At 41.3% G+C, this 12,261-nt stretch overlaps 3 protein-coding genes across 4 annotated transcripts in view; 2 read left to right on the forward strand and 1 right to left on the reverse strand.

The window, feature by feature from the left end:
• The window catches only part of LOC123981420 (ankyrin-1-like), a 36,575-nt gene extending 31,532 nt beyond the window's left edge, over positions 1-5,043 (forward strand). Inside the window, exon 33 of the mRNA XM_046066229.1 lies at positions 509-5,043. Within this exon, the coding sequence (XP_045922185.1) occupies positions 509-571 (63 nt within the window). The 3' untranslated portion in view covers positions 572-5,043. The remainder of the gene's footprint in view (positions 1-508) is intronic.
• A 471-nt stretch (positions 5,044-5,514) lies between these two features.
• Positions 5,515-8,529, forward strand: LOC123981426 (eukaryotic translation initiation factor 4E-binding protein 1-like). Of its 2 annotated transcripts, none has more exons than XM_046066235.1 (3): positions 5,515-5,801; positions 7,932-8,126; positions 8,241-8,529. In XM_046066235.1, exons 1-3 carry the CDS (start codon positions 5,666-5,668, stop codon positions 8,264-8,266), a joined length of 357 nt encoding a protein of 118 aa, XP_045922191.1. In that variant the 5' UTR covers positions 5,515-5,665; the 3' UTR covers positions 8,267-8,529. The 2 variants fall into 2 exon arrangements, with proteins under 2 accessions (XP_045922191.1, XP_045922190.1); XM_046066234.1 differs by having other exon boundaries at positions 5,520-5,801; positions 8,238-8,529.
• Positions 8,530-9,379: 850 nt separating this feature from the next.
• ndr1 (nodal-related 1) lies at positions 9,380-12,144 on the reverse strand. The gene is made up of 3 exons (XM_046066232.1): positions 11,504-12,144; positions 10,204-10,973; positions 9,380-10,071 (listed from the first exon to the last, which is right to left on the reverse strand). The coding sequence occupies exons 1-3, from the start codon at positions 11,811-11,813 to the stop codon at positions 9,919-9,921; spliced, it is 1,233 nt and encodes a 410-aa protein (XP_045922188.1). The 5' UTR covers positions 11,814-12,144; the 3' UTR covers positions 9,380-9,918.
• Between the last annotated feature and the right edge of the window lie 117 nt (positions 12,145-12,261).

A 12,261-nucleotide genomic window follows, 5' to 3' on the forward strand; every position in this document is an offset into this window, starting at 1 on the left:
TGGCTGACAAATTGCTGAATGTAGAACAGTGACAGCTGGTGAATTTGGGGGCTGCAGTGAGCCACAGTGGCTGGCCGGTGGACAGACAAGTTAGTTTCCTGCTCTGGTTACATGTTGAGGCTTCGGCAGTTAACTCGTCCGAGTGTTGTTTCCTTCCCTCCTCCCTCCGTCCTTGCTCTAGGTGGGGGTGGATGTGAGAAAGGGCGCTCAGTCAGTGCAGCGCACCAGTCTGCGGAGAGTTAAACACTGAAATACACATACTACCCAGTCCTCCAGGTACGGGAAACACAACAAGCACTTGTGCATCCCAGTGCTTGGAAAGAAGCCTGTATGGCAACACATTAGAGCTCAGTACTCTCCCACATGCTGTTCTGTTTATTTATGTTCAAAATTAAAACCCTAGATTTGGTATTCAGTGCACTTTGATTATATATATATTTTTTGGAAGGCCGAAGTCATTTAGCCTGTCTTTTAACGTGTGTTAATGTTGCCTCTCTCTGTTTTCTAGGACCGGAAAGCCACTGCCAAACCATCCTCCACAAAAACACAACCAGACCGCAGAGGAAAATGAGCAAGGGACGAGTAAGACAAAGACTAAGAAGTGTAAACCACAAAATGACAAACACAGAATCATCCTCAACGTGTGACCATGGAGCACCACAAAAGAAAAGAGACAGATGGGGGTAAAAAAGAGGAGTTCAACTTGTAGTTTTATAACATTTGTAAAGAAAAATATCAGCTAGACTAAGGCATGATGATTCTTTCTTTTTTTTCTTTTTCTTTTTCTTTTTTTTTTTTTTTTTTTTACAAAAAACCCCATAAATATCAGTAAAACAAACCAAGAAAAAAAAGCAACAAAAAGTGCTTCCTGTGAACTGTAATCGCATGATGACTGCTGGTGCATGCCCTTTGACCTTTTGAACTGTCATTATCTATAAACTGAAGGGGTACAAGGTACGGGGCTGGCCCACGCTTGGGACAAACAGGCCATTCTAAGGACCCCCACCCCCCACCCCACCCCCCTAAACTGGAGTGGCAAGCAAGTTGAGTCTAATAACACAACAGCCAAAAAGAAGTCCCTGGATGGATGGTTCTGTATACAGCTAAGCCTCTGCTGAGCCTACTGCTTCTTTTCACTGGACCCTTTCCCTTATTATTCTCAATGTGATATATGCACTCTATGCTACGTGGACATGTGTCAGTGTGTGTATGTGTGCGTATGTGTGCGTGTCTTCTTCTCTACCGCATGTGTTTCTTGCTTCTGGCTTGGCGCAGAGCCCTGCCTCATGATTGGCTCGCCGCCCCTGTGATGTCATGGTGTGCTCAGTGCTGGAATGAAAAGCCCGCTGTGCTCCCCTGCTGGTGAGTGTTCCTGTCTGCGTGCGTTAGCGTCTTTTTCCGTTTGTGGATGAAGCTACTTTCTCGTTATTCGTTCCTTTGAAACCCGTCCACCTTGGTGTCAAGCGTCGTTCGGCCCTTGGATAGGGAGCTGAAGCTCTTTTAACCCCTTGTGTTTTCAGGGGAAATGTGTTTTTCAGACATGGGGAATGTTTTCTTCGGAAAGGGGTTGATTGCTTTATTGCGGCTCTACAACACAAAGATCAGCCTTTTCCCTCCCTTTTGACCTTTTCAACCTGCTTCCGTTATTCCTCCCTGTTGCGCACATCACTTTAACTCATGATCTTTATCAGTAGCCTCAGTCAATATGCAGTAAAAATCACAGGCCACTCTATCGGCAACTATAGCTACTCCATAAAATGTTATAAACTTTGTGTGTGCTCCCTCTTTATCTGTTTGCAACGACTGTAGGGCCTCACTGTCAAATTTCCGGTTCATTCATTTGAAACACAGTGAATGAAGTGGAGAAATCGTTGGAGGATCTGATTCGTGTGAGGATGTAGAGATTTGGAGGGTTTCCGGTTAAACGAAGTGTAAAACAGCACGATGCCACTACGACATGTGATGGTGATGGTAACTGTGCAGCGAGGACAGACAGGTAGCACTGTGATTGTCTTATTAACACTGACCCCAGACTCGTGAACTGTGAAGACACAAAAACATTCATATTCGAACAAAAGCACACTCAGACACACACCTGTCCATATACACATACATAATCAGAAACACATTACATCATCAAACAATTATTGCCTGGGCCGAGTGTCAGATCGTTTCTGGAGTCTGCTACAGCAATAATACTTAACTTAAGGATTTGAAACTGAACGGTGTTAATGACTGAACTCCTCAGTGAAGACAGAAACTTCATCCAGATGAACAGCAAACGAGTTTGGCATTGGACAGATCGACCTTCATGTGAATGAGTCAGAGAGGATACACTGATGCAAGATCAGACTCATCTGTAGCGTGTGAGACTGTGGAGGCCTGGGAGGGATTATTTGTTTTTCAGCACTAAAAGTAGCAAAATATGAACCAGGATATTTTCACTTAATAAACTAATACCTATTAAGGAGTTTGCTGCTGCCGTAAGGTGGACACCACCTAACTCCATTTTTGTTCTCTGAGTTATTAAGTTGTAGTTGTTGTTAATGTTTCACAATTTAAAAAAACTAAAAACGGTGGCATCACTGTAAAACACCACTTGTTCTCTTCATCTCTGAAACACTTACTTTATGCAGAAACCTGACGGCAGCACAATGAAAGGGTCATATCATAGTAGCAGACATTTCCTGGAAATCAAAAGACAATATTTTTAAGTACTGTAAATGCTACTGTAGCCTGGATGAGCGAATGAACACATTAGTTACGCATCACACACAAATGCACATATTTTCCATGCCCAGTCCGTGCACACGAGAGCCTCATCCGATATAGCACATGTTTATTACATATCACATGTTTTCCACTGTTACTCCACTCAGGTTTTCAGTTCTGCTCTGTCAGAATCAAAATATTTCCGTTTTTAAGTTCTGAGTCCTCCTCTCAAATGCGAGTGCGGGACACAAAGTGAGCGGGCAGGATGGGGATGCACGGGGGGTTTGGGGGTAGACGTATGAAGCAGGATGGTTTGTGTGTAAGTGTGTGTGTGTGTGTGTTTGTGGTGGGAATCTCTTTGATTAAATTAAGACCAAATAAAGGACACAGAGTATTGAGTATGTGGCCAGTAACCACTGAGTTCTTTGCCCTGCGCATGCAAATGTGCATTTGAGAGGCAAACGTCTCCGTCAGTTGTGTGTATCCAAATTCATTTCAAATAGTGATGAACAGAAATGAACCACAGTGAAGCGTTACTCCCTCGACGAAGACGTACACCAAATAAAACAAGACAGTTTAATTTAATGAATGTAAAGCTAATTTCTCTTCACTGTTTGCAGCTGCCTGCGGGGGCTGCCAAAACACAGTCCTTACAGTGTTTTCCATTTTTGACCCACCAAACAAGACAACCTCTATTTTTATTTACATGTGTCAAAAAGCTTGTGGATGATGGAGGCGGGTGACTCCCTCTTTGTGTTAATGTATTAGATAGTCGATATTTATCATCTTCTACTGTATCGGCACAAGAAAGAGGTTGGATTTAGGCATTTTAAAGAAAATCAACGACATAATCTTGTGGTGTTCTTGTGTGATTCATAATCCTTAAGATCCTTTTTACAACAGCCATTCAATATATTTGCATGGGAAATTGACTCTACACTATATACTAGCAGTTTTATGATGCAGACAACAAAAATAAACGTGTCTCAAGTAACGTGCAAGACAGCATTCAATCAGTATTACCGTGTCAGATGACCCTGTTGGCTGCATTCTTTAGTCTTCATGATGAATCTTATCATGCAGTTTGTTTGGTTGTGCTTTACACAAGTTGCTCTTCTTTGTCCTTTCTGGTAAAGAAGCCATCAAGGCTATAGTAGCCACTAAAAATGTGAAACGTATTTAGATTATCATGTAGAAGATTCAATTTACAGAAAATATTGTAAATGGCACCAATAATTAAATGTGAGAAAATCTTTTGGGGGGGGATAATCAGAAACATATGAAAGGGTAGGGCTTTGTCAGGGAAGATAGTAGTATTAAGTATTTCTAAAATCCAGACAGGTTGCCTCTCAAAGTGTGTTTGCTGTTAAGAAAAATCACACTTGTTACCACCAGTAACCACAGGTGTCACCAAATCAGCCAAGACTAAAATCTTAAGGATCATAACTTTAACTTGCGAGCCGTTATCCCCTTGTTTAGCTTGCACGCAAAAGACCAGATATTGATAAATCTTGAGGAAATGTACACTTTGCCTGAGAAGTTATCTATGAGGTAGTATTATTTTAACGGAAATCTGAGGTGGATTTTTGCAAACATGATTTTGGATTTGCAGTGTGAACTAGTCACAGGTCCCCACCCCCCAAAATCAAATGATTTGAATCCATTTTTTGGAGGGGAATCAAATTTATTTCTCTAGTTTTTTTGATAAATTCAAACTCTACCATGTTTGTGTTACACCGGTATGTAAAGTGTGTGTGAGTGTGTGAGATTGTGCTTGTTGGACCAGGGGGAAGAAGAGAGACCGTTTTTACCGTTTTGTGACTTGAGAGGACGTGTAACCTATGACGATGTATTAAAAAAAAAAAAAAGTATTGTAAAATTTTAACTGTTGCGAAGAATAGAGCTCACCTATACTCCTTTAGAATGGATACATGACAATGTAAACGCAATATCATATTACTCTATCCTAAGGAATGCAACTGCGCACATGCACAAAAAAATATGTTTTTATGAAAATATATGTATAAATATATGACAAAATATATTTAATTAGAATGCTATGCACCCTCATAGAGTTGTTATGGATGTTCTTTAAGCATTACCTAGACTAGGCCAACGCCCACATCATGGGGAATGTAGAGGCTTTGTAGCTATGACCACTTGTTTTCTTTTCTTTTGTATTTGTCCTGGAGGAGAGGATAAACAAACGTGAATATGTATACAAGCCTTTCAGTCAGAATAATTTTGACATGAAGATATGTATAGATCATCTTACCCTGTACACCAGCTCAAACCATTTACAAGAATTAATAAACAAAGATGTGACATAAATGTTTTGTTGTGTTTTTGTAATAAGGGAAATGAGTGCAGCCTTTTTGGATGTATTTTGCTTTAATATTCCTTCATAGATTGTGTATCCAGTGTAAGTTTAAAGGGGTATGTGTACCTCATATGAAATCTCTTTTAAGTAATGCTTTATTTCATGAGGCCAAGACATATGTTAACATATATATATGTTCCTAGAAGGTCTCCTGGAAAGATCTTAATAGATTTGTTAGGTTTATAAGAGGGATTTGATAGAAATGTAACTCATATATTACTGTATTTTCAATATATGTTTATAATATACTTAAATACACTTACATAAATGCAGAGGTTGATTTGGCTGTACTGTATTTTTGCTAAGACTACAGACACTTTTTTTTTTTTGGTCACATGAAGAAGTCTCGTTTTGTGACGCCCCCTGTTTTCAGCCAATCACAGCTTTCTGCTCCACGTGTGGCTTTGAAGGCGGTGCCTAGGTTGTTTTGGATGTTCTCGCAGCACGTGGAGGCGCAAGGGAAGTTTTCTGTGATCTGACTGTAAAACGTCCCTCAACACTGTGCGGCACACTTGAAACAACTTCCCCCGTCTGTGAAGTTTTGAGTAGCACAAACAGTCGGTGGTGTGAGAGATGTCAGCGGCAGGTCAGACCTCCAGGAGCCGGGATATCCCGGCCGTCAGGCGGGTCACCATCCACGATGTTGCGCACATGCCCCAGGATTACTCCACGACGCCCGGAGGGACTCTGTTCAGCACTACACCGGGAGGTAACGATGCACTGGGTGTTTGGTCAGTGGTCAGAATAGGAAAACAAAGATTCCACAAAACTTAAATGTGATTAGGAATTACTAGAAAAATGTTTAAGAAAAGGGGGATGGTACACAAAAAGACACAAGGACCATAACAGAGTTTTTTCTAATGTTGTTTAAAGCCTTGAGCTGGAGATAGGCAGTGTCATAGAGATAAGTGATTAAGACCCAGAATACACCCTGATGCTTGTCCATCCTATCAGTGAATGGGTTACACATAAAGATTGCACCTTCGATTTAGATTTTGTGACACTACAGAGACTAAGTGAATTGTTAATGTGAGTTAAAAGGTCGTTTTCTTAGTTATTGTGGCATGAAAACAGTACATGGTAAGGGAAACTCTTCTGAAAGCCAGGCTATAGGTATTGTCCACAGTTCTGTTGTGCTGTCCTGTTAATGTTTGACAGTGTTGGTGCTTTGTGAAGGCTAAAGACCACCAGGTACCAGGGTTAAAGGACTAGAGTAATCCTCTGTTCCAAATCCCTTCAGTGTAGCACATTGCACGGCCCTTTTCACTATATATATGATTGTTTTTGCCTCTGGACAGGCAGACAATCTGAAGAACCTCTCCCTGTCTTCAAACCAATGGAATGATTGTGCTAAACTGTTGTCAATCAATATTTCATGCATTCATTTTGGTCTTCATGGCGTCATGTAGTATTTCTATGTATGTATGCTAAGTCTCTAACAATCAGAGACTGTACTTGGTCCAGCAAGTTTTATGTGAATAAACTTAACATAGGTTTTAGAAACACTCAATTATGAACAGCAGACTTCTGAATTAAGTGTCAGCAGCCTGTAGCTGTAGATTACTCACATAATCAATGACAGTATGGTCAAATATAGGCCCGGCTCTGTCATATCCTATTTATAGTCTTGTTATTACAGCAGTCTGATGTTGAGCTGCAGCAACATGTTTACTATGTGGGCTGCACAAGGTCTGGATATATTAAATAGGGGAATAATGAGCTAATAATTAACTTATGGATTTGCAACATATTTGTTTGTGGATACATGAAAGTTGCTAAAAAAAATTACAAACTTTAATACACTCATCTCTATTTTAGCTTTCTACGATAAACTAAATTACATAAAATGTTATTGGATATCATTTTTGATATAGATTAATAATGGAGACAATGCAGGAAACCAAAAAAAAAAAGTTTTAAAAACTAGTCAACTTCAGTCAACAAGGAAACTGGATGGATATTAATACTAGTTCTCAGCACCAACAACAACCAACTACAGAGAGTAAAAGTCAGTCCCACTGTCATCTACACACCGAACAGTTTGGCTCATTTGTTCAATATTTTACTCAAACATCTGCAAGCTTGAGACCTTGTGAAATCTGTGTGTTGAGAAAACTAAAGCAGAAAATGTTTTCCTTCTGTGGTTGTGAGAAAGGTGACGCAGAGTGCACATGTTCATTTGAACTGATACTGTGTTCTGTAACATTACCAGGTGGGACAGCTTTATACAGATAAAACAGAACTGGGTCAGTGAAAGTGTGTCAGCGTCACCGATATGGATGACAAAAGGTCGTTAGTCATGGTTATGTGTGGACACTGTATACAGTAAAGGCACAACTGTATACATACACACATACACACGCAGTAGATTAAATGTTGCTGTCCTTTTCCTTTAGTTTAGTTTGATTTTATTAAATTGAAAGGTTTTTTTCCTTGTCAACCAGTGTTTAATGTTGGTTATATTATTTTGTTTTCAAGTAGTTACAACTGTTAGAATTTTTTATATTTTAGTTTGGTTTGCTTTATTTTATCCTTTTTGTATTTACTTACAATGTGGATGTTAGCTGATGATTCTGTATTTTTATTTCCATTTCAACTAGTAAGTGTTAAATATCAAGGTTAGCAGATTAATTTTATTTGAACTTATTTTTAAGTAAAACTGACTGTGGTATAGTAGCCAAAACTAAACGTTTGATATTAGTAACTTTTCCACTAAAGTAACACAGCTTCTGCAAATACTGATCACTTGAAATTTCCAGCTACTATACTGTCATTTGTTTGGCATTGCAAAATATTGGTAATAAGTAACTTTGGTTCCCTTTGCTGCCATCTCCTGCAGGTACCAGAATCATCTACGACAGGAAGTTCCTCCTGCAGTGTCGGACGTCTCCTCTGACTCGTACGCCTCCCAACCTGCCCGACATCCCAGGAGTCACCCGGCCACTCAAACCCGACTCCTCCAGCAACACAAACCAGCCTGAACAGACTCCCAGCAATAACACCAACCACGACCTGCATACAGAGGAGAGTGCAGGTAAATGTGTCTGGATTTCTCAAACGTGAACGAGGGAAATGAGCTGCTAATCCTGCTTTTGTTTCTGTAATTCTTCCCTCTACTCAACTGCACTGTCTTTTCTTTTTCTAGAAGACTCCCTGTTTGAAATGGACATCTGAAGAGAGTCAGCTACAAGGACAAAGTGATTCCCAACATTGTCATCGCTTTTATTGTTTACTTGGATAAAAGTATCAGTTGAAAGGAGAAGCCTAGTCATACTAAGCTGTAATCCACTTTCAGATTTCTGAAAAGAAAATGTTTTGTTTTTTTGTAATGCTTAATATGTGTTAAAGTGTTGTACTTGTATAAAACAACACTAACTGATGGATACAATTCACATTTGACAAGTAAGTCTTGTTAAAATTAAACCATTCATATTTTATGTGATTTGACTCATTTGATGACTGAATATTCAATGTTGTACTTATTCAAATTACTGAGGTGTATTGTGTCACGGAACTCTTATTTTTGCTATAATTGATGTGTTTCTTCTGCCCCCTAGTGGCAGTAGAAACAAACTAAACACCTTTTAAGTTGACACTGTGAATCCGATAGCAAACAGTTGCTTACATACACATCTAGCAGATACAGAGCAACTTAAGCATTCATTTTGAATCATACTTCTGGCCAGCTAACTTTGTTGGTCTGCTGTTTGGTGGTGGATAGGTTGTGTAGCTGGAGACCAAAGTGTATAAACTAGAACAGTAAAGTTAGGGGTTATAAAACCAAAACTGAGCTGAAATATGCTAATACACCTTGCAGAGTCAAGGGGAACTTAACCACACAAACATTTGCCAAACCAACCAGTCAGTTTTTAAGAATACTTAAAAGATAGGGATCTTTTCTTTAGACATTAGACATTTTCTGTCTAAAAACAACAGTCAGATGCCCGTATTTTAGCAGGCATGTTGGCTCCTTTCCATTTAGGTATCTCAGTAAGTTTTGCCACGTAGTCAGCGTGCATAACACCACTTTGCACACCTAAATGAATGCAGTCGTTATTGTTTTTTTTTATAAATTACATATGTTTTTCCTGCTAAAACAAGTCTTAACTGTGAAAATGGTCTATTATGGCATTATCATTGATGTTTTGAACATTTTTTAACCTCAAAAAGTGAAGTGAAATGAGCAGCTTAATTTAAAACTCTTGTATAAACACTGTTATAAAAAAATACCAAACGCTTTTGTTGAAGATAGAGAAATAATTTATTGTATCGCATAGCAAACACACAAATGGGACAATGTGTCCCAAACATCTCAGTAAAGTTAAAGAGCTTACACCATTCTGACATTTTACGTTCATCATTTAATTGGCATTTAAAAAATTCCATATTCAAGCATTAAACAGTTTGTAGAAGCCTTGTGCACAACTGTTTTTGTGAGTCTTGCATAGTGCTTCAGTCTGTGACCATATTGTGCTTTTGTCCTGTTTCATCTGGACTGGATCAGTCCCTTACCTAAATCAATCCATATAAACCTGAATTATACATCACCCACTTGCAATCTAAGACACAACTTAGGTCACATAATCTCCTACAAATAGTACCGCCAATGTATTTCTAGATAATTCTCTATTTAGAGAGCTGTGTCCAGATACACAGTAGTTCCCTTCTTTCATTCCCGCATCGCAGCAGACTTCGTCCCATCTGAAAAGTGCCTGTGGACATCTATCCACTTTGTGCCTCTGAGCAGCCCAGTTCTGTGGCTGTAGACCCTTCTGGGCCTACGGCTCAGTGGCTCCAGTCTATCTAAAGGTATTCAGGTCTTATTCTCAGTGGCACCCGCACTCCTCCACCACCATGTCCTCATGATGCCTCATGAGCATCTTCCCGTTCTCAAAGTACAACATGGAGAGCGGTGCCAGGCGTGTTGGCACACAGGACACACAGGGCACCTTGTCTGGGTGGTGAAGTTTCAGCAGGCTCTGGAGAGAGAAAGAGGGGAGAAAAAAAGAATGATTAGAACACATCTCTTTAAATAGGAAACTAGTGTATTATTAGCTATATCCTGTAAATACTATAAAAGTAAAGAAGTTTGTGACAAAATTCAGTCTTACCTGCATGTATGCATGGTTGGTTGGGGTAAAGGTCTCATCTACTGGTGTAGGACAGCTCCCTTCACAGCGATAGGCGTTGTACCGTTTGGGATAGACAATCCACTCGCTCCAGCCAAGCTTCTCAAAGTCCACCCACATATCCACCTTCCTGCAGAGAGGACCCTTCTCCTCCTGTGTGGCCGTGCTGGCAGGAGCAGCTCCAGCCACTTTCTCTCTCTGCTGCTGGGTCTGGTGGTGCCTCTTGGCCCTGCGGCTCCTCGTCTCAGAACCGGAGCCGGCCGTCGCCCGCTCCCTGTCCAGGCTGACGTACTTTGAGTGCTCTGCTGTGCGAATGAGTGTTGGCGATCGCTGGCTGTCCAGGGACTGCCTCGAGAAGACCACCATCATGACTCGGTCAGCTATCGGGTGTTGGACTCCCTCCTGCTCCTGCTCTTCCTCCTCCTTCACCTCCTGCTCCTCTGCCCTCTGTGTGGAGTGTTCCTGCTGCAGCCAGCGACTGAGCATCTCCGTCATGTTGAACACCTTCCAGGAGGAAGTTGAGACCATCGCACTGGGATGAGCTCTCAGGCGGCCCAGGAAGTGTCTGTTCTCTGGGCAGTGCATGCCGGAGCAACGACCCCTGTGGGAGTGGTAGATGTCCACTAAGGCTCGGGAAGACTCTGTGAAGGAAGGCAGGCGGATGCGGAGTTCAGCCAGTTGGACGTTGTCGCTTGTAGACATGGAGGACAAGTCAAAGGTGATGGACCACCTCTTGCCAATCTGCTGGCAGCCTGAAAGAGATGAGAGGAAAGAAAATTGGTTAGCAATATGTATGAGTTGTAGAGGAGATTAGCAAAAATATTTACCAGCAAAACTTATTTTCTCATGATATTTACAGAAGCAACAGTGAAAGTGAATATGGCAGGTCTTACAAATGTCACAGCCCCCCCACCCACCCACCCACCTACCCGCCCCACCCCAACCCTTTGATTAAAATACATTAATCAAAGTTTGATGAGACAAATGATTAAATTAAGGTGGGTGAAACAAATCAACCTCCACATCTTGTAGTGTCAAAGGAAACCTAAAGAACATGTTTAACATTTTGCAAAAGGGATGTGCTGTGGTAAGGTGTCTATATTTTTTATAATGTTTACATGATGCCATTTGTAATAGAGTGCTCCCCCATGTTTTAAATACAAAAACATATAGCCCGCATATGCACTGCATAATAGGGAAAAAAAAACTGCACAGCCATGCCATGACACCAAACTCCATTAAAAAAACAATAGATTTTTTTCCCCTGATGTTGAATACTCACTCTTAGCGACAAGGCTGATCACAGAGTCGGATTCGTGTAGAGCAGGGTTGTCGTCCATCTCGGCGTGGTGGCTCACGTTGGCAGGTGGGGTCATGGCCCGCTCATCGGTCAGCATGGTCCGGTAGAGCTGCATCATGTAGAGGGGCAACCCGGTGGCCCGATGCCGATGCACGGTGCGTCTGGGGCTGCTGCTCATCCCACGGAGCAGTGCGTCTGGGTGCATCCCAGGAAAGGGCTGCGCTGCGAGAGCCAGAGCCAAATCCACCAGAAGAAGAAGCGCAAAAGAGAAATCCACTGCTAGTCCCTTCATAATTGCCAGGTGTGGTGTTGTCTCTTCCAGAGGTAGATTCCGAATGCTCCAGGTGAGATGCTGAGACTGGGATTTATGACACACCTCTCTCCTGGCGTCCTTTGAAGAGATCTGTCAAGCCGCAGATGGTTGAAGGGCGTGTGTGATCCACGGGAGCACTCAAGGACTTTTTAATGTGACATGGTCGTGTATCGAAACCAATTTGCCTTTGCTGTGGAAGAGGTGTGAAAACTGTAAAAGCCCACTGATTGTTATTGAATTGAAGGCTTTATTACAGATCCCTTTGATAAGACGCCGTGACAATAATATTAGTTAAGGAGATTACGAGCTGCACAACTGCGCTGTGATTAATGGGGAAGCAACAATAGTTAATCAGAAATCTCTTTCTGTAGCACAGGTTGTGACCTGTTGGAGCCTGTTGCCAAGTTAAGGTCAATAATTGACACAT

This window comes from Micropterus dolomieu, linkage group LG13, assembly GCF_021292245.1.
Source record: "Micropterus dolomieu isolate WLL.071019.BEF.003 ecotype Adirondacks linkage group LG13, ASM2129224v1, whole genome shotgun sequence".
NCBI classification, from domain to species: domain Eukaryota; kingdom Metazoa; phylum Chordata; class Actinopteri; order Centrarchiformes; family Centrarchidae; genus Micropterus; species Micropterus dolomieu.

Bases quoted from the DNA above. Each gene is read 5' to 3' on its own strand.
- LOC123981426 (XM_046066234.1), top strand. From the start codon at position 5,666: ATGTCAGCGGCAGGTCAGACCTCCAGGAGCCGGGATATCCCGGCCGTC. The intron at 5,802-7,931 runs GTAACGATGCAC...CATCTCCTGCAG, and splicing joins GTTCAGCACTACACCGGGAG to GTACCAGAATCATCTACGAC. The intron at 8,127-8,237 runs GTAAATGTGTCT...TTCTTTTTCTAG, and splicing joins GCATACAGAGGAGAGTGCAG to AAGACTCCCTGTTTGAAATG.
- ndr1 (XM_046066232.1), bottom strand. From the start codon at position 11,813: ATGAAGGGACTAGCAGTGGATTTCTCTTTTGCGCTTCTTCTTCTGGTG. The intron at 10,974-11,503 runs GTGAGTATTCAA...CATCTCTTTCAG, and splicing joins GATCAGCCTTGTCGCTAAGA to GCTGCCAGCAGATTGGCAAG. The intron at 10,072-10,203 runs GTAAGACTGAAT...TTCTCTCTCCAG, and splicing joins CCAACCATGCATACATGCAG to AGCCTGCTGAAACTTCACCA.